The sequence below is a fragment of the Myotis myotis genome, unplaced genomic scaffold (assembly GCF_014108235.1).
Source record: "Myotis myotis isolate mMyoMyo1 unplaced genomic scaffold, mMyoMyo1.p scaffold_m19_p_2, whole genome shotgun sequence".
NCBI lineage: Eukaryota > Metazoa > Chordata > Mammalia > Chiroptera > Vespertilionidae > Myotis > Myotis myotis.
The window spans coordinates 37295093-37314804 of NW_023416324.1; the positions used below are offsets into that span (position 1 = coordinate 37295093).

At 42.3% G+C, this 19712-nt stretch overlaps 1 protein-coding gene and 1 long non-coding RNA gene across 10 annotated transcripts in view; one reads left to right on the forward strand and one right to left on the reverse strand.

Moving 5' to 3' along the window:
- The window catches only part of USP24 (ubiquitin specific peptidase 24), a 130659-nt gene extending 114148 nt beyond the window's left edge, over positions 1–16511 (reverse strand). For all 9 annotated transcript variants that reach the window (XR_004974275.1, XR_004974276.1, XR_004974277.1 and 6 more), the window contains exon 1: positions 15978–16511. Coding sequence is in view for 5 of the 9 variants with exons in the window: in XM_036351661.1 (XP_036207554.1) it covers positions 15978–16292 (315 nt within the window). In the remaining 4 variants the exon portion in view is untranslated. The remainder of the gene's footprint in view (positions 1–15977) is intronic.
- On the forward strand, positions 15502–18864 carry LOC118676973. Its single transcript, XR_004974279.1, has 3 exons — positions 15502–15560; positions 16674–18595; positions 18720–18864. It is a non-coding gene; the product is annotated as an uncharacterized LOC118676973 (long non-coding RNA).
- Positions 18865–19712: the final 848 nt, after the last annotated feature.

The window sequence follows — 19712 nt, forward strand, 5'->3', positions numbered from 1 at the left end:
GCCTGGTTCCTCTCACCTTCACTAACCACTGCTCAATCTCCTTTGCTGGTTCCTCACCATCACCTCAGTCTCTAAACACTGAAGAACCTTGGGGCCCAGTCCTCAGACCTCTTCTTTACACATATGCACTCCCTTGTGGTCTCACTGAGTAGAATTTAATGTAGTGTTTCTCAACTTTGTTTTCATTATGGCTCCTTCAAGGAGCCTTTTAAATATTTTTATTTTCTCAATCATCCCATATCTATTAATTAAATACTAAATAAGACTGTACTGGGTAGGACTGACTTTTGGAGCAAACCATTGTAATGTCTAAGATTTTTTCCACCCTCTCCCCCCAAGAACCAATGCCCCCTTTGGAGTGCTATTGTCTAATGCTTTAAATACCATCTCTAAGCTGAAGGCCCTCACATTTATCTCTTCTCTTTTCCCTAGGCTCCACACATCTATCCAATTCCTTCTTTAAATATCTTCATTGGGATATTTAATAGTCTTCTTAAATGAACATGTCCAAAAACAAACTCCAGACTTTCCAACCAGACTGTGTCACCTCCCTGTTCAGAATCCTCATTATAGTTGCCTACTAGGCCCTAGAGAGGAGCTGCCTCTCCTTCATCTTTGACCTCATCTCCCACTCTTCCATTTATTCACTAAGTTCCAGCCATATTGGCCTCTCTGCTGCTCCTCAACATGGCAGCCATGCTCCTACCCATGGCGTTTGCACTACATGTGTTCCTTCCAATTAGCACCAGAGTCAGCAAAGTGCATACAGCCCATGGCCTCTTTTACTGGAAAGCAGATGCGCTTACTGGGTTAAGTAGTCTATTGCTGCTTTTGCACTACAATAGCAGAGTCAAAGAGCTGCAACAGAGACTATATGGCCTGCAAAGCCTGAAATATTTAGTATCTGGCCTTTCTGCTTTGTATTTTTCTATAACACTTATCACCTGACATTCTATGTTTTACTTATTTATCTCGGTTACTGTCTGTTTCCCCTGACCTAAAACATAAGCTCCCCAGGGCAGAATTTTTGTTTGTTTGTTGCATTAGCACCAAGGGGTACCAGATTGGAGAGGGTGCAGGCTGGGCAGACCTCTAGTGTGTCTCTCACATTGATGTTTCTCTCTCTCTCTCTGTCTCCCCTCTCACTCCTACTCTCTCTAAAAAAATCAATGGGAAAAAAATATCCTTGGGTGAGGATTAACAACAACAAAAAAGGTTATTCTGCACCAATTTTTACTTATAGGAATAAAACTCCACTGAAAGCACTTTTGTGATTCTCTTTTAAAGATACTCCATGTTCTTTCTAGCAATATTTTCTAATTCAGCTTAATCCTTATAGCCCTAAAATAATTCATTAGGCTTAACAAAAAGGTTCAAAGTGAAGAAATAGATTATGAAGGTGATGAGAATGAAAGATAAAGCAAGCAAGGCACTGTGTGTGCGTGCGCGTGTGTAAAGAACAAAACATTGAGGAAAGATAGCTTTAAGTCCCACCATTACCTGTGTGATTTTAGACCAAGGTTTCTTAACCTTGGCACTATTGACATGTTAGGCTGCACGATTCTCTGCTGAGGGGGCCGTTCGAGCACTGCAAGATGTTTAGCAGCATCCCTGCCCTCTACACACTAGTGCCAGTAGGACCCTCCAATTGTGACAACTGGAAAGTTCTCCAGACATTGCCAAACGTCTCCTGGGAGCAAAATCACCCTTGCTTGAGAGCCACTGTCTTACATAAGACTTAAATATCCTCATACTTCAGTTTCATCTATAAGTGAAAACGTCAACCTTTAGATCCAAGATCCCTTTTGGCTCTAAAAATGATAAATTTCTATAAAAGATCTGAATAAAGATGATCGAAAGTAGTCATATTAATGAGGAAGGAACAAGGTATGTCATGAAAGAAGTTAATATTTTTGTTCAGTTTTCCTTATTACCTGGATAACATAACTTCCTAGTATAGATTAAATGATTCAGTTATATAATCTTTTAAAAATAAGAAAATTGGGTTGTTTTAAAAAATGTATCAAAAGACTAAAAAAGTAAAGACTCTTCTAGAATCTACATTAAAGGGGCATGATAATCACTTTCAGTGCATAATCTTGACTCAATCTTAGATTAATTTTTAAAATGTCTATAAAGGATATTTTTGGTAAAGGTGGGAAACTCTGAATATGGACAAAATAATAGGGAATGTTAAATGCATCACTGTTAAATTCTTCTGGCAAGATAACAGTACTGTAGGTCTATAGGAGAATACCTTTGTCCTTAGGAGATTCATATTGAAGTGTTAGGAGTCAAATGCCATGATGTTTGCAACTTATTTTCAAAGGGTTAAAAAAAAAAGTGTGTGTGTGTGTGTGTGTGTGTAGTTATACATCTTAGAGACAGAGGAGAGAGAAAGCAAATATGACAAGATGCTTGCAAATGTTGAATTAAGGTGAAGAGCATGCAAGTATTCTTTGTACTATTCTTTCAACTTTTCGGTTAGTTGGTAATTGTTCAAGATAAAAACAATAAAAACACATCTAGTGTACATATCAAATTATGTCCACATTGGCTTTTCAGTTGACCATAGCACACACACCTTTTCCAGCACTTTAGTAAGTACTTTATCCAATATTCCCCACTCAGTCAGAATCTCCTGGAATGGTCAGAGGCCCTGTTGGGGACAAGCTATTCTGAACAAACAATCCAAGTGATTCTGATCTAGTGCTGGCCATCCCTTCCCAACCTTCAGTACCACTGCAATAGGGTATGAACTTCTAAAACCAAGGCTGTGTCTTAGCAATCAGAAGCCAGACCACAGCTGAAGGCATCCAATAAATATTTGTTCAGTGTTAAACAAATGGTTCCCACACTACTGTTTCTTTCCTCCTCCTACTTCCTCTCTGCACTTTTTTTTCTTTTTAAACACTGGGGTAAGAAAGGGTAAAAAAATGAACAATGCCTCAGTAGCTTTAAGTCAAAATAAATTCGGATTAATGATAACATCATTAATCATTATTAGAGTAATAAATAGGACAACCCAAAACAAAAAACAACTCTAAAAATCAGTTTACTGTTTTAATTGTACTGTAGCATCATGCATTCTCTTTCTTCCCCAGAAATGACAATCTCTACAAATAATCTCCTTACTGAGATATAGCTCAACTATGCCATGTAATAAAGCTGTATTAAAAACAGAATGGCAAACAGTCTTACCAAAGGCTAAAAAAAACCTGTTAGTTTTAGCATCTATTATGTTCTTTCCTGTGAGTAATAGTTTTTTATGTGAGCTACGGAAACAAACTTATCAAGCAAAGGGAGTGCTACCAAATAGCAAAGCTCAGATTTAAAGTGTTATGTCCAAAATTGTGCCCATTATAAAGACACTAGAGGCCTGGTGCACAAAATCCATGCATAGGTAGGGTCCCTGGTCGGTGATCAGGGCCGATCAGAGCCTTCCTTCCCCCAGCTGTGTGCTGCCAGCCAGGGCCTTCCTTCATTCCATGCCGCCTCCTGGTGGTCAGCGCACATCATTGCGAGTGGTCGAACTCCTGGTCAGTTAAACTCCCGAGGGGACAATTTGCGTATTAGCCTTTTATTATATGGGGCTGGCAACAATTAAAAAAAAAAGTTCCTTCCCACAAACTGTAAAACAGGTAAAAACCATGGCAGAAATCTGTTATAAGACTTAAGCAAAATATATGTTACCTACAAGCTATGGTATAGATTATTTTAGGCAAAATTGGCTTTACAAGACTATCTGTAATCCTTGAATGGAGGAAAATGTATTCCAAATGGTAATGCAAATAAAGATTTTCCAAATCAGACTGTTTCATTTAATTTAGCATCTGCTATGTCAAGGGTTACCCTGGACTTTATGGGAAATACAGAAGAGCAGACTCTGTCCTCAAAAACCTGAAATTCAGTCTGTGTGACAAATAAATGAATAATCCCAATACAATAATTCTAAGACAGAGATATGTAGGGTTTCTATTCCAACTTAAGAAAGGACTTTTAAGTAAGAGGGGAACAATGAATGGGAAGAAGTGTAATGCAAGGTACCAAGCTCTAACAGAAAGCCATTAGCAAACCTGATTAACATACTTGTGGTATGTTAGCATCTGGAGTCTCATGGGACTTGCTAGACTGAAATAAAGGGGCTGCTATTCATGACCTCTCTCTGCCAACAGGAAGCCTGTGTTCAATCTACTCTGTGAAGAAAGGATCAAGTTGATGTCACACAGCTAGTGCTATGGACCAACTCATACTCTAATGTGGCAAGAAAAGGGGAAAGGAGGATAAGGAGGATGTGCCAGGTAGGAGAAAAAGCATATACACAGGCAAGGAGTCATAAAAGGACTTGACATATTTTAAGCCTAATTTTTCTTAAGGTATCCTCTAAGCGCTAGTCATATACCCTATATAAATCCTGTTTTCATTAAAATATATAATCTAAGACAAGTGTTATGTTTTTAGCATCTTAACACCATTCCAAGGTATCAATGAAAATGTTTAATTTCAAAGCTGCAAGTGTATAATACATCCCAGTTGATACTTATGATAAACACTATATGTGACAGAACAAAAGCAATTTTAAGGAAGTAAAAGATACACACCTGAAACAGACAAATGAGGTCATATACTATTTCAAAAGATTTATACACTGACTATTAAGCTTATTTTTAAGTACCCAATACCCATGTGCAACTAGGGATAGACTTAGGCAGGAGCTCGCTAATCCTTGTCAGGTTTACTAGGATACTAAGTAGACAGACACAACCTTCCCTTCCTCAACCAGAACCAACTTTTATAAACTTACTAGCGGCCTGGTGCAAAAAAATTTGTGCACTCGGGGGTAGGGGGTCCCTCAGCCTGGCCTGTGCCCTCTCGCAGCCTGGGACCCCCCCCCCCCCGGGGTGACCACTTGCTGGCTTAGGCCTGCTCCCCGGGAGATTGGGCCTAAGATGGCAATCAGACATCCCTCTGGCATCCCGGCAGCTCTCGGGGGATGTCCATTTGCCAGCGGGGAGCAGACCTAAGCTGCAGTCAGACATCCTTAGCGCTGCTGAGGAGGCAGGAGAGGCTCTCACCACCACTGCTGTACTGGCAGCCATCAGCCTGGCTTGTGGCTGAGCAGAGATCCCCCCTGTGAGAGTGCACTGACCACCAGAGGGAAGTTCCTGCATTGAGCGTCTGCCCCCTGGTGGTCAGTGTGTGTCATAGTGACCAGTCATTCCCAGTCTTTCTGTTGTTAGGGTCAGTTTGCATATTACCCTTTTACTATATAGGATAGAGGCCTGGTGCACGGGTGGGGGCCGGCTGGTTTGCCCTGAAGGGTGTCCCGGATCAGGGTGGGGGTCCCGCTTGGGTGCCTGGCCAGCCTGGGTGAGGAGCTGGTGGCTGTTTGCAGCTGGTCGCACCCTCTTCAGGGTGGGGGTCCCCACTGGGGTGCCTGATCAGCCTGGATGACGGGCTGATGGCTGTTTGCAGCTGGTCGCACCCCCTTCAGGGTGGGGGTCCCCACTGGGGTGCCTGGCCAGCCTGGATGATGGGCTGATGGCTGTTTGCAGCTGGTCACGCCCCCTTCAGGGTGGGGGTCCCACTGGGGTGTCTGGCCAGCCTGGATGACGGGCTGATGGCTGTTTGCAGCTGGTCACACCCACTTCAGGGTGGGGGTCCCCACTGGGTGCCTGGCCAGTCTGGGTGAGGGGCTGAGGGCCGTTTTCAGGCTGGCGGGTGACTGAAGCTCCCAGCCTCTTTTTTTTTCTTTCTTTTTTTATTCTGGGATTTATTTACCTTCTATAGCTGTCACTGGAACTGAGAGCCGGCTCCAGCTCTGAGGCTTGGCTCCAGCTCTGAGGCCTTGGCTGGCTGAAAGCAGGTATCTGGGTTTGTTTAGCTTCTATAAATTGAAACTCTGTTACCGTCACTGGCGTTCTAAGCTCTGAGCCCAGTGCCAGCTGAAAGCAGGTACCTGGGGTTTGTTTAGCTACTATAATTGCAACATTGTTGCATCCGGAGCTCAGAGCTGGGCCGCGCAGGCGGGGAACCTTGGCTTCCTCCATCACTGGGGCAACCAAGCCTCATGTTTGCTTCAGCTGCGTGGCTGCCGGCCACCATCTTTGTTGGCACTTAATTTGCATATCTCGCTGATTAGCCAATGGGAAGGGTAGCGAAGTTACGGTTAATGACCATGTTTCTCTATTATTAGCTAGGATTAGTAAATGTTAACTTTAAAAAATGCTGAATGGGAAATCAAAATAAACATCTTTTGGGGGGGGGGGGTGGCGGGGAGAGATAAATCAAATGTCAATTCTGTCGTGCTAACCCAAACTAATATCTAACAAAGGAAATGGTGACAATTAAAATACAGCAAATTTGTGAGGAAGGATGATATATGGTATTAAAGATGACCTACAGAAAAAGACTTCCTCATGTCAGAAAGACAGTGTGGTAAAGTATACAAAATACATCTTGTGAGGCAGAAGGCTGGTTCCCTCCCTGATTTTGCTAATGATCCAAGAGGTCGTCTCCCTAAATTGACAAGATTTAATACCATTAAGATCCCCAAGGTCCCTTTCAGCTCTTCAATTTTAATCCTTAAATTCAGAACTTTTAATTTTGTTTATTGGAATAGGAAGAGTGAAAGGTAGGAAATATTCTCTGTTCTACAGAGTATTTTTGTTTTATGGAGTGGATCTTGTTAAGTATTCTTGATTTTTTTCTCCCAGAGTATAATCACTACGAACTGGGTGAATCCAAAGTAACTCTATACTGATTTTGATCTTCGAGTCTAATAAAAATGTTTGGAATTCCTTTACCACAGATAAGTTTTATTCTCCAACCATAAAACCCTCAAAGTAATGAAAAACAAACAGGACTTTCTTGTTATTCTCTACAGATATCAGTATATCACAAACAAACTGCCAATTGTTATGGTTCAATTTTTTTTATTTTAATATATGTATGTATGTATAGATATCTTTGCCTGGCATACTTTCAACACTGATTGTACAGATCACTCAAGAGATACTTGACATTTTCTCAAAAATAAATATGATATACAGGATGACCTATTGCTACTGCAACTTACCAAAACATTTCAAGTTAAGTGTACATCATGAGAAATAAATCTAACAAAATGAAAATTACTAACATTTCCAAAGTATTATTTTACCAAAGACAGTCTACTCCAACATGAAACTGACCACAAAAAAAAAACAACACCCCAAAATACTAATAATAAGCTAATATAACCTAAGGATTTCTAATGTTACTAATCCCAGGCAGGTTTTCATTCACAGTCACTACTATTTCCACCATCATTTTATTTCTAAAATTGACATTCCTCTAGCTTTAAAACAGCTTTTTGTATTATCAATAACCACGAGAGATTTTTTAGCCTAAAATAAGACTAGTTCTTAGAGCAATTTCTCTTTTCTGGAAAAAATGTAAACATTAATAATTTTAAAACAAAAAACAATGACATTTAACTGAAATAATTAGCACCATTCTTAAAGGAGATACTAGTTGAAAGAATCATCAACCTATTAATATTAAACATCCAACAGGTAAATAAATACAAATTCTGTACATTTCATAGCACTAAGGAAATATCTTGAAAAATAAATCCCTTGGTTTATGGCAATGGATACCACTACAGATCAAATTCCATCACAAAAAATTCTTGAGGCACTAATCAAATGATTTTGATAGATAGATTTAAGCTTTCATATTTAACCCTCAACTCTTCAAGGCCTCTAGTTTCTGAATTACAATTTATTAGACTCAGAGCATAAGAAAAGAAATCCACCAGCCTTTAAAAATAAAAACCTATTAAACGAATGGTTGTTTTGTTAAATGGCCTAAGAACTGTTTTTGTTGCTGTGACATTTTTAGTTTAATGTCTGTTTTTATCATCAGAATTTGATTTTTATTACTATTTAATATAAATCTAGAGTTTTTAAAATTTATATTCCATTTAATAAAAAACCCAGAAATAGTATCCCGCCCTCTTAAAAATAGACACGAAACATTATATAAAAGACAGAGTCAAGTGAGTAGAAAGCTTCTTGAAAACAACAGATAAAATTGGGTCTAGAGCAGGGGTGGGCAACCCCTGGCATGCGTGCCAAACATGGCACGCCAGTAACTTTTGCTGGCACGCGAAAACCCTCTCTTACAATCTTCCATTTACAATTTTTTTCTTAATATCGACTTTTTAATTTTTCAGATAAATTCAGTGTAGGTGCATCTTAGATAAATAAATAATTTTACATAACAAGTTATCTTAAAGACCATAGATATGGATTGACGAGAGAGGAGAAGAGCAATTTCTATGCCTCTGCCTTAACTCTCCCTGCCTTCCGAGATCCGACCAGTGTTTTGGTTTCACCCACATACGCTTGTGAATCTTTGTTCTCAGTGATGAATTTTGTTAAGTCTCATAATAGGAGTAGCCTGACGGATGAAAGTAGTAGCTCGTGTATATCTCTGAAGGTCACGAAATATAAACCTGATGTAAAATCTCTGTCATCAGTGATGCAGCAGCAAAAGTCCCACTGATAATATCAAACAGAGTCATAAAGTTTTCTGTTGGACTATCAGTGTGCATGTATACATTAAAAAATAAATGTATTTTTCATCATCATATACTGTGTTTTTGTCGCTCAAATGAATTTTATTATTTCTTCAAGGTTCTTCATATACGTACACCTTGAGAGATATCAAGTAGGCGTAACATGTTCTCAAAAAATTAGGGTTGGCACGCAGAAGAATTTTGAGTCAGAGATTTTGCTGGTTTTGGCACGCACTCACAAAAAGGTTGCCCACCCGGGGTCTAGAGCCTACCAACAACCCAACCATCATGACACTGCCACAGGCCATAGGCTACAGAGGGGATGAGGGAAAGCTGTGGGCCAGGTGTGCACTTCGCTTCCACCCCTTTGGCAAATCAACACTATGCTCAAAGACAGCTGTCTTTAAAATACAGTCACAGACCTTTGAGAGTACTGAAAAGCTGTCAGGTAATCTAAACGCGAATGCATCTGAGTCATAAGTGACACTATTCTAAAAACAATTAAGACAAAATGCTATGAGATACTATGTGAGAATTGGGGGGAACATGCAGAAAAGGAGGACAGGAAAAACAACTAAATAGAAATTACAACTAAATAGAAACAACTAAATAGAAACTGTGACTCAAATTTGAAAAGTCCTGCTGAATCGCATCTTCCCAGCCAATTTTCTTACAAGGGGAACTAATTAGAACCTAATATTCTAAATAAAATATTTCTAACACAAACACGTTAAACTTAAGTGAAAGCATATCAAATAGTGTCAATCGAATTTCACAACACAAATAACTGGCTAAGTTACTACAGAAAAGCAACTTGTGTGCTGGAACAATGAAACTTATCTTTGGAAGTGAGAAGACTTTGGTGGGCACCTAAAATGTTATTTCTCTTTAAGAAAAAAAAAAATCTTCAAGTCATCCCTAGAAAAAGATTACACAATCTTTCCATTTCAATTTCTGGAAAGATTATCAGAATAAAATTTTGACTCAATTGTGTTAGTTCTTTTCTTCAGAACACTTAAAAAATAAACCAAACCTACAGTTATTTGCTTCACTAACTAACTTAAGGGTAATTTCTAAAACAAGTAGATTCCACTTCCCTCTCCCTCCCACCCATACAGAAATAAAAATATGTGAGCCACCAGTGTTGGAAACCAGTCTTCTCAGTGTTGGATAGAGAAATGGACTGATAAACATATAATAAAAAACAAAACGGTTATAAAATACCATCCCAAAACTCATCACAGATTATCAACAATAAACCATAACATTATCTACTAATAAAAGCTTAAGAAAAAAATTTATAAATCAATTGTGATTAATAAATGTTTCCATACTGAATAATAAAAAATCCTATAATAATGAGAAATACAAATGTAAAAAACCCCAAAAACTCCCTTCAAGGAGGTGAGATAAAACATTTACTCATTTGAAAATGAAGCCCAATTTTCTTAGTAGTGCCTCTGCCTTCTAGTATCCTCAGAATTTTCCAAACCTGAAGCTACTTCTTTATGTGCCCAACTTCCTTCTCTTTCATTTTTTTAAAAAACTAAAATCTTGGTAAAATGTGTTACACATTTCTAACCTTTCTTAAACAGAGCATATTGGAACCATTTTTTGAATGTGGCACCATTAAAAACAGCCTCTCAGGGTCATGAAGCACAGAAAACTGTTTCATATTGCTCTATACAAATTGGCTGGCCTGTTTTGTTTGAGTCTGCTTTTAAGGTTTTCCTATCCCCTTTTACCATTGAGCTGCTTCCTATCCCCACTTCTACCATCAAATATGCATGCCTCTAACAGCTCATCACCTGATGTTTGGACTACTACAAAACCCTTCTAATTTGCTTTTTTTAAAAAATATATTTTATTGATTTTTTACAGAGAGGAAGGGAGAAGGATAGAGAGTTAGAAACATCGATGAGAGAGAAACATCGATCAGCTGCCTCCTGCACACCCCCAACCGGGGATGTGCCTGCAGCCAAGGTACATGCCCTCGACTGGGATCGAACCCAGGACCCTTGAGTCCGCAAGCCGACGCTCTATCTATCCACTGAGCCAAACAGGTCAGGGCCTAATTTGCTATTTTTAATATGATAGGAAATCTAGTATCAAAACTTATTTGAACTATAGTTTTTTTTTAAGTTACAATACAAATGAGTGAAAAGTATGAGCTTAGTGCATTAAATGTATGGAGGTATTTTGAAATTGTTTAATCTTATATTTAAGTTGCATTAAAGTTGAAACTGTTCCCTCAATTTGTTAAAACATTACAACATTTACTTTTCTAATATTGTAATTGGTTTCAAATTCTAAGTTAATAGCATTATTATGTTGTATACAGCTGTACTACCTACAATGATTTCACTAGAACTACACACTCAATGACACATAAAAGGTACTTCCTTCATGCCTAATTACATTCATTCTAATAACATATGGCGAGGTAATAACAAGGTAAGAATCTATTAGATGAACTCACAAACCTAATTCCCAAAGGAGATACATATATACTATAAAAAACTTTTATTTCAAAAATTGGGCTATCTTTTAGACTCCTTATTTTTATTTCATCTACTTTCAACTGATGATGGGTTATATATTCAAATCACTAATAATGAACTAAAATTTAGTTGATATTTACTCCACACTTAAATGTACTAGGGTTGTATATTTTAGGGGAAAGAAACATAAATTTTAATATAAACCTTAATATGAATATTGATGGTATTATAATTTTAATTCATTTACAACTACCACTTACTAAGGGGTAGAGGGAGAGGCAGAAATGAGGTAAGTTAAGGAACTACAAATTAATGTGACTTTTATTTTTGTGATTATAGCACGACCAGCTTTGGGGCTCTTAAAAAACAAAGAAGCAATGAAATCTTGCAAACACTTTTGACAAAATAACTCCAGAAGGAATGTACACATTAAAACAAAAACAAAACAAAGAGTTCACAATATTGCTAGACAACAGTATTAAATGTCACTTCTAAGAATATTAATTATCACAGAAAGGTATTTCTAGCTGTTAACGGAAATCTCCTTGAAAAAGCATTTTAGTATTTTCTAAAGACAAATAAGGAGACTTAATAATAAATGAGATACATTTCACAGTTGCTAAATTTGATAAGATGCCCACAACAGTACCTGGTTCTGATTTTTACTGGTCCCTTTAACAGGATCACAAGTCTTAAAGGACCAACTCTCCCAGCTCTGTGAAGAGCAGAACCGTGGGCATGCCTTTAGTAGTGGCCAGAGGGTTTTGTATTACCCACATAAGAAACAGTAAAGAACTCTGACAGTGGGAGTGTTAAATATCTGAATAAATTATTTAGAGCAGTTGTAAGATCTCACTCTCTTTAATATTAGAACAGGCTCTCACCAGCATTGGAAAGGTTCTGAAGAAATGCTATTCAAAATCAAAACTGGATAGCTTCTTGAAGTTCCTTCCACACTCAGAGACTAAGAATTATACATACATCTACGTCCAAGGCCACTAGTAACACCAAACACAACTTTTCTGCAAAGCAATACCTTTACTTAATTAGAGGAAATTAAAAAGGTGGCTACCTGTTAAGTTTTGTGTTCTGCTAGGTAGCTGGGTCTTCTTTATCTGCATTCTCCTGGCTTCCATGGAACCAGAAGTTAACTGCATTTACTTTCCAAAATTTAATTTTTAAACCAAATCCTAATTATAGCATGGACCCAAATTACTAAACTCATTTCCCTAATGAGCTACATGACCTTGGGAAGTTACTTCTTGTAAAATGAGAGGCCTTGCCCTAAGATCAACTAGAATGCAACCTTCATGTTCTGTTCTGCACCGTACTCCCAGCCCAAGTATAGGGAAGGCATTAATGAGATCATTACCAAACTACAAATATAAAATAAATGTAATCATTTTTCTTTTAAAAACAATTAGATTTTAATCTGTGTATTAGGTTTTAACCTATATATTCCCAAACATTTTTAAGAGGACAATGAAACTAAAATTTCCTATTCAATAAATAAAGTTTTATATAATTTAAAATAAAGTATTCATAAAACAGGTAAATCATACAAGAACCGACAAACTTCACCCAGTTTGTTACACTTCCCTTTTCTTCATCCCCTTTAACCCATTACTATATCTTGTCTCTTTCTTTGAAACAAAAATAGCTGGTAGAGAGAACATGCACTGGATTTGCAGTGAGAAGGCCTGAGTTCCAGTCTTTCATTAACTGGCTCTGTAGGGCCAAGCCACTTCCCCTTTGGGGACTGCAAGACTGCATTTGTAAAACAAGATAGCTAAACTAATTATTAATTTCTAAAGTCTTCTGCTTTAAAAATCTGTAATTCTCCTTTTATTCTAATTACTATTCTATTCCTAATGCCTTGATTCAGTGCTTGTCACCTCATTCCCAGACTTGTACAGTAGCCCCCTATGTATTTCCTTATTTTTCCTTCTTATCCTAAAACTAGAGGCCTGGTGCACGAATTCACGCACCAGTGGGGTCCCTTGGCCTGGCCTGCAGGATCAGGCCCACAATGGCTCTCCAACATCCCGAGGGGTCCTGGACTGCGAGAGGGCACAGGCCAGGCTGAGGGACCCCACTGGTGCAAGATCGGGGCCCAGGGAGGGATGCAGGAGGGCTCCAGGGAGTGTCTAGCCCAGGGGTGGGCAAACTTTTTGACTCGAGGGCCACAATGGGTTCTTAAACTGGACCGGAGGGCTGGAACAAAAGCATGGATGGAGTGTTTGTGTGAACTAATATAAATTCAAAGTAAACATCATTACATAAAAGGGTACGGTCTTTTTTTTTTTTTTTTCGTTTTATTCATTTCAAACGGGCCGGATACGGCCCGCGGGCCGTAGTTTGCCCACGGCTGGTCTAGCCTATCTCGCTCAGTCTGGATTGGCCAGACCCTAGCAGCAAGATAACCTACCAGTCAGAGCATCTGCCCCCTGGTGGTCAGTGCATGTCATAGCAAGCGGTTGAGCCGCCTTAGCATATCATTAGCATATTACACTTTGATTGGTTGAATGGCCGACCGGACGACCAGACACTTAGCATATTAGTCTTTTATTATATAGGATGAATTCAATCCTAAAACAATGAGTTAAACAGAGTGAAAAACACAGTCTTTAAAGTCAGAGACCCAGGCTTAAATTAAGACTCTGCCACTAACTAACCAAATCTCTAAGATGGTGATATTATTAACTACCTCACTAACGATTAAATAAACTGTATACAAAGTACCTAACACAATGCCTGACATGTTGAAATACTCAACAACAATTAGCAACTTTCACTATTCTCCAAGATCAAAAGTTTGTTTCTCACTATAGCAAGGGTGACCAATAAGCTGCACAGGTGGCATGCAAGAAGACTTATAAGAGGCAAAAACTGGGTTAAACACTCTCACCAGGCTCCTGTGTCTGCCTGTATTCTGCCAATATGCTTCTGGGTAAAGCAGCCTCAGCCACCAGCTCCTTGTGAATTCTCAAAATTAAATGGTGCAGCCTCCCCAGGATAAAGACAGTTCAAGAGGAAATGAAAACTGGACACAACTCCTCAAAAAGACATAGATCCTCTTGGTTTTACCTGAAAGCAAACTCCTGCCTATCATCCTGTGAAAAGCCAGTTCCAGTATTTTGTACTTAAATGTACAGGTAATACAGGTAATGTTAAAATACCATCAAGCATTGTAATTTAACTTGGTTTTTCAATCACAGGAAATTAAAATGTGACAAAAGAAAAAAAAGAATAAAATTTCTCACAAAATGAGGATTTTCTCAGAGCTTTGTAGAGTTACACAAATGCCTCAGCAAAAGCAATGGCTTTCTTTTTTATTTCAAAAGTGGGTCAAAAGTGGAAGGAACAAGAAGAGGAGTAATGGGGGTTTGCTTGCAAAGAGAAGCTCATTTCTTATAAAGTGACTTAAGGAGAGTTAATTAATGATACGTAATTTTTAAAAAATTTCCAAACTAGGAATAACAATCTTACTGCCATACATTAGTCGATGATACAGCTGAGTTACTGGGTAACACAGGGCACTCAATCAAGTGTATAGAAGTCTGGAAACCAAAGAAATCTTGAAAGAAATTTGGTTTTTTGAAGTGCCTTCTCTCCCAAGCTACTTCAGTCCAAGCAATTGCTGCCAAAGTATGTAATTAAAAGAATATAACACTATTTAGGGAAAAATCCTGCAGAAAGCTTAGCTTCATTAAGAATTATCCAAAAAAAAAAAAACAACAGAATTATCCAAATTCCTGTACTTAAGAACACAAACCACCAATTGAAAATGTGTTCTTCTGTGATCAGGCCCACCAGCTCTACTGGACCCTTTTAAATACACCACCCAATGAACTGACCGAAATTCCTGCCCCCAGCTGCCATGCTGCCTCTGGTTCATCATCTTTTTAAACAGCAGTTAAAGTTCATCCACACACCCCCCACACACACACCCTCCCCCCCATGTTCTTTGCTCGAATCCCAAATTCAGCAGTCCTAATTTTCTCTACCCAGACTTGAGATTTATCATCAAAGCCATTCGCCTCCATGACTTTCCTCCTCCACTGCCATTTATCTCCTCTGCACACAGTCCCTTTCCCAGGCCAGTTTCCCCTCATTTACGACCTTATCTGTGACCAGGACTCTCCTCACCCAGACTTGGTTCCAGCTTCATCCTCCCGTTCCAGTCCCCACCGCTGCCAGCCCCGGCCTCGGCCCTCTCACCTCGCAGGCCAATCCCCACCGTGGTTAATACCCGACCTTATCCACGCCTGTCCCCCCGCCCCAGACCTCATTGCAGCTGTGTCCCCCCCCTATACCAAGTCCTGCCACCCGGCCCGGCCCAGCCCCTCTTCGTGTTCGATCCTGCCCCATCTTCCTCTTTTGGGTCCTCGACTAAATAAACCCCAAAGCCCACTCCCCCCCGCAGCGATCCTCCCTGCGCCCGGCACAGGGCCACTCGGGCTGGCCCGTCACACCTCCCGTCCCATCTGAGCCGGGTGAGCCTCCCATTCATTCACGGGAACCGGGTCCCGGAACCTCAGGCCCGAGCCTGGCCTCCGAGCACCCACTTCTGGCGCCCGAGACGCCGTCCTCACCGGCCAGGCTGCCGGGTGCGCTCCCCATCTCCGAGGCCCACCCGCCCCCCGGGCCGGCTCCGTGGGCGCGCTCAGCCCCGCCGCCTGGAGACCCCTCCTCGCCTTCCCGCGCCACCCGGCTCCGCACCCCGAGCCCCATCCAGCCCTTCCTCTCGGGGTCCCTCTCCCCGCGGGACTCCAGCCCGGGGACCTCCGCCCCCGACGAGCCCAGTGCTCCCCTCTCTCCGGGTCTGCGTCCCACCCCGACTCCCGCCGCCCCGTGGGGTGTGTCCCCTCCGCCCGCCGGCCGCACCGCGGGGGCACGGCTCCCCGGCTCACCTCGGCGTCCACCACCTCGTGGTAGGCGGGCGGGGGGTCGAAGCCGCCGCCGCCTCCGGTGCTGCCGCCGCGGGTGGGGCCGCCGTCCCCGCCGCCGTCGCCGCGCGGGCCCCCGCCGGGCCCGGGGCCGGGGCCGCCGCCGCTGTCCATGGGCTCGTAGCCGCCGTAGTCCAGGCCCGGCCGCTCGTTGGTGAGCAGCGCCACGGCCTCGTTGATGTCGTTCTTGGCCAGGCGCAGGGCCTTGCGGATGGCGGCGGGGTCCGAGAAGCCCATGCACAGCAGCGTGGTCATGTGCTGCTCCTCCTCCGACTCCATGGCGCGGGCCTCCGGGCGGCGCCGGCCGGCGGGCGACGGAGCGGCCTCGGCGCCGTCCCCGCGCCCCGGGGGGCCTCTGCGCTCCCGGCCTGCGCCCTCCGCGGCCGCCGGGCCGGGCTGGGTGCGGGCGTGCGCGCCGCGAGCCGAGCGAGGGCGGTGGGGCGCTCAGGCGCGGCGGCCGGGCCCAGCCCTGCGCGCCGCCATGTTGGCCTCCGCCTCCCCTCCCCTCCCCTCCCCCGCCGCCGCCCGCGCCTCCGCCTCCGCCTCCGCCTCCGCCTCCGCCTCCGCCCGCGGGGCCGCGCCTCCGCTCCCGGAAGTGGCCCCAGGCTCGGGGTTCACGGGAAAGGTTGGAGGTGATTTTTTTCTTTTTTTTTCTTAAAGGTGCGAAGGGAGGGGCCGCGCCGAAAAGCGTCTCTACGGGGGAAAGGGCCGCCGCGAGGCCCGGGCGGAGGCGAGGGAGGGTCCTCCGTCGTCGCCGCGCCGCGCCGCGCGCCCATGTCTCCAGCCACAGGCTCCCCGCACCGCCGGAGCCCCCGCTGGACACCGCGTCCTGAACGCCATTCACCCGCCGCGACCTCCAGCCCCGCCTGGCACGCCTGGTGCAGAGGAATCCACCTGCCCCGCTGCTGACATACACCCCACGGCGACATGCCCGGACCCGGCGCGTCCGCCCGCCCGAGCTGAAATGTACCCCCGTAACTGACCCAAGCCCCTCCATCTCTCCGAAACCACCCTAAGCCGCTTGAAATGAAATCCCACCCTTCACTGAGTTTCCCATCCAACACTGAGTGGCCACCAAACCCGAATGAACCCCCCCTGAGAGCCTGAAGTGCCCGCTACAGCCTTAACCCTCGCCCTCGGTGCTGTCTAGGAAACCCGCAGCCCCCTCGCCAGCCACAGCCTGCCCGCACCTGATGCTGGCCGCGCTCCAGGCGCCCCAGCCCTGGGCTCAGGAGTCCCTCCACTGCCGCCCTCTGAGTCCTGGAGCAATCCTCTCCCCATCGCGCTATTTGCTTGCTCTCGCCACCGTTAGCATTAGAGCTCAAGGGCCCTGTCTCCAGCCCCTTGACTCCACCATCTAAGGCTAAGCTCTGGCCCTTGCTATACCCGACACCCCCCCCCCCCCAATTTCCTTTAATTCATGTTAATCCTAGGTTCCTTTCTTACCCTCTCCCAAAGTCATGATGCCTTTTCCTTATCTCACTACTACTTGCTAATTTAGTTAATCTCACCAGCTAACCTTTTTTTTTTTTTTTAATCCCATCAAACCCCTCCTATTGCCAACCCAGCAGTCACTAAAATCTCCACTATCCCAAATCTTAAATGAGTAGCAGTACTGAGAAATTTTCTCTCTTAGCAGCTTTTCCCCTGGACCATGAGCCCTTCTTGCTTGGTACTTGCTACCCATGTTTATAAACACCAGCGATTTGATTTAGAGGGTGAACTTCTCTCTGTTTACATTTAGATGAAGTAACTGTATTCATTGTACTGATGAAAGGTTGGGTTATAGACCAAAGACTAGGCTTAATATTCAAAGGGAGTATAAAGTCTCTTAGTTTCTACATGAAAATAAATTATTCTTCTTACATTTCTGGACAACAACAAAAAACCTAGGAAGGAAGAATGCCTATAATTGGATCAGGTCACAGCATTTATATTGGAGTGAAATTTTACTGTGTCATCAAGTTTTAGGCACTCAATGACGTTTTAAACATTTATCTGTGGCACATGAAGAGCAAAGGTAATCTAAATCAACCCAAGCAGCCTGTCGTAGAGTACATGCCAAGGCATTTAATGTACTCAACAAATAGGTACTGAGTCTGGAGCAGGTGCCAGATACTGTTCTTGGCAGTGGTAATGCAAACAGAAAACAAAGCAGACAAAATTTGATGATGGCAAAGTGGTGGCATTCAGTTTTGTCAAATGAAAAGTTAATTAAGTGACCAAATTAAGAAATGAGCTGCAAGGGGAGAGAAAGGAACAAGTAAAGAAAAAATTGTTTGCCACTAAAATTCAAAATAGAACCCAAGGGATAATGAGACAGAGCCGACCAATTCAGACGGCACATAAAGAGACTCATCAACAGTGGCAGGTTTATAGAACATGACAGAGGAAGCTGTGCTGAGCTGAGAAGAGGAAGCAGAGAAGGAAGCAGAGAAAAACAAACTCCGTGATAAAAATTGGAAAGGAGCCACCAAGGCTACAAAAAACAAGGAAGGCCATTTGTGAACTGGATGCTGGAGTGGCTAAAAAGCCAGAGTGTCATTTGAGGATACAAGTAGAATAATCACACTTTTTTGCATGTAAGAAAGCAAGTATAAACACTCTGGGATTGGGATAGCAGGGGAGGGGAATATGGTATGACTATTTATACTTTCACTTACATTTTCTAATTTATTTTTTGCTTTGTATTTATCTTCATTGCAGCAAAATCTTGAAAATGTTAAGAGAACAAAGAAAGTAAAAGCATAGCCAATTCACATGTACCCTTCCCTAGAAGCTTCTAGAAGAGAAAAAAAAAATAGCTAGGTCTACAAGAGAGGTGTGATGGACTGTCTTGAAGATAAGATACGAGGATTTTCTAATATTAATAAATAATTTTAAAAATATTGAGTGTTTTTTTTTTAAATATATTTTATTGATTTTTTTTTTTTTTTTTTTTTTTTTTTTTTTTACAGGGAGGAAGGGAGAGGGACAGAGAGTTAGAAACATCGATGTGCCCGCAACCAAGGTACAAGCCCTTGACTGGAATTGAACCTGGGGCCCTTCAGTCCGCAGGCCGACGCTTTATCCACTGAGCCAAACCAGTCAGGGATGTTTTGTTTTGTTTTTTGAGCCAAGCTGAAGACTAGGGAGACAACTGTGAGCAAGACATACATGATTTCTGCCCTTTTATAACTGACAGTCTTTACAGGGAGATACACAAATAAGCAGTAATCATAAAGTGTGATAGGTACTTTGATAGGGATATTTCGGGATATAAGGAGAAAATTTCTTGCCCTCTGTGGTATAAATTACCCAGTCTACGAATTCTGGAAAGTTTCCAAGAGGAAATGATATTTAAACTATAACCTGACAGAAAGTAGGAAACCCAGGAAAAGGAATATGAAATGAAGGGAGTGAGTACCAAAGAATAGGAACAGCATACACAAAGACCCTGAAGTGGGGGAGAGGAAAGCAGTTTAGAGGAATGAATAGCCAGTGAAGTATGGCTTGAGTGTAGAGTACTAGAGAGGTAGTCGTGAGAAAGGAATCTAGAAAGGTAGAGATCAGATCTGAGGTGGGCACTTAAGCTGTGATAAGAAGTTTGAACTTTATTCTGAGAGAATGGGAAGCCACTGAAACATTTCTATAGAGGAGAGAGGTGATCATATTTAAATTTTAGTTTGACCTACTGAGTGTAGAGAATGGTCTAGAGGG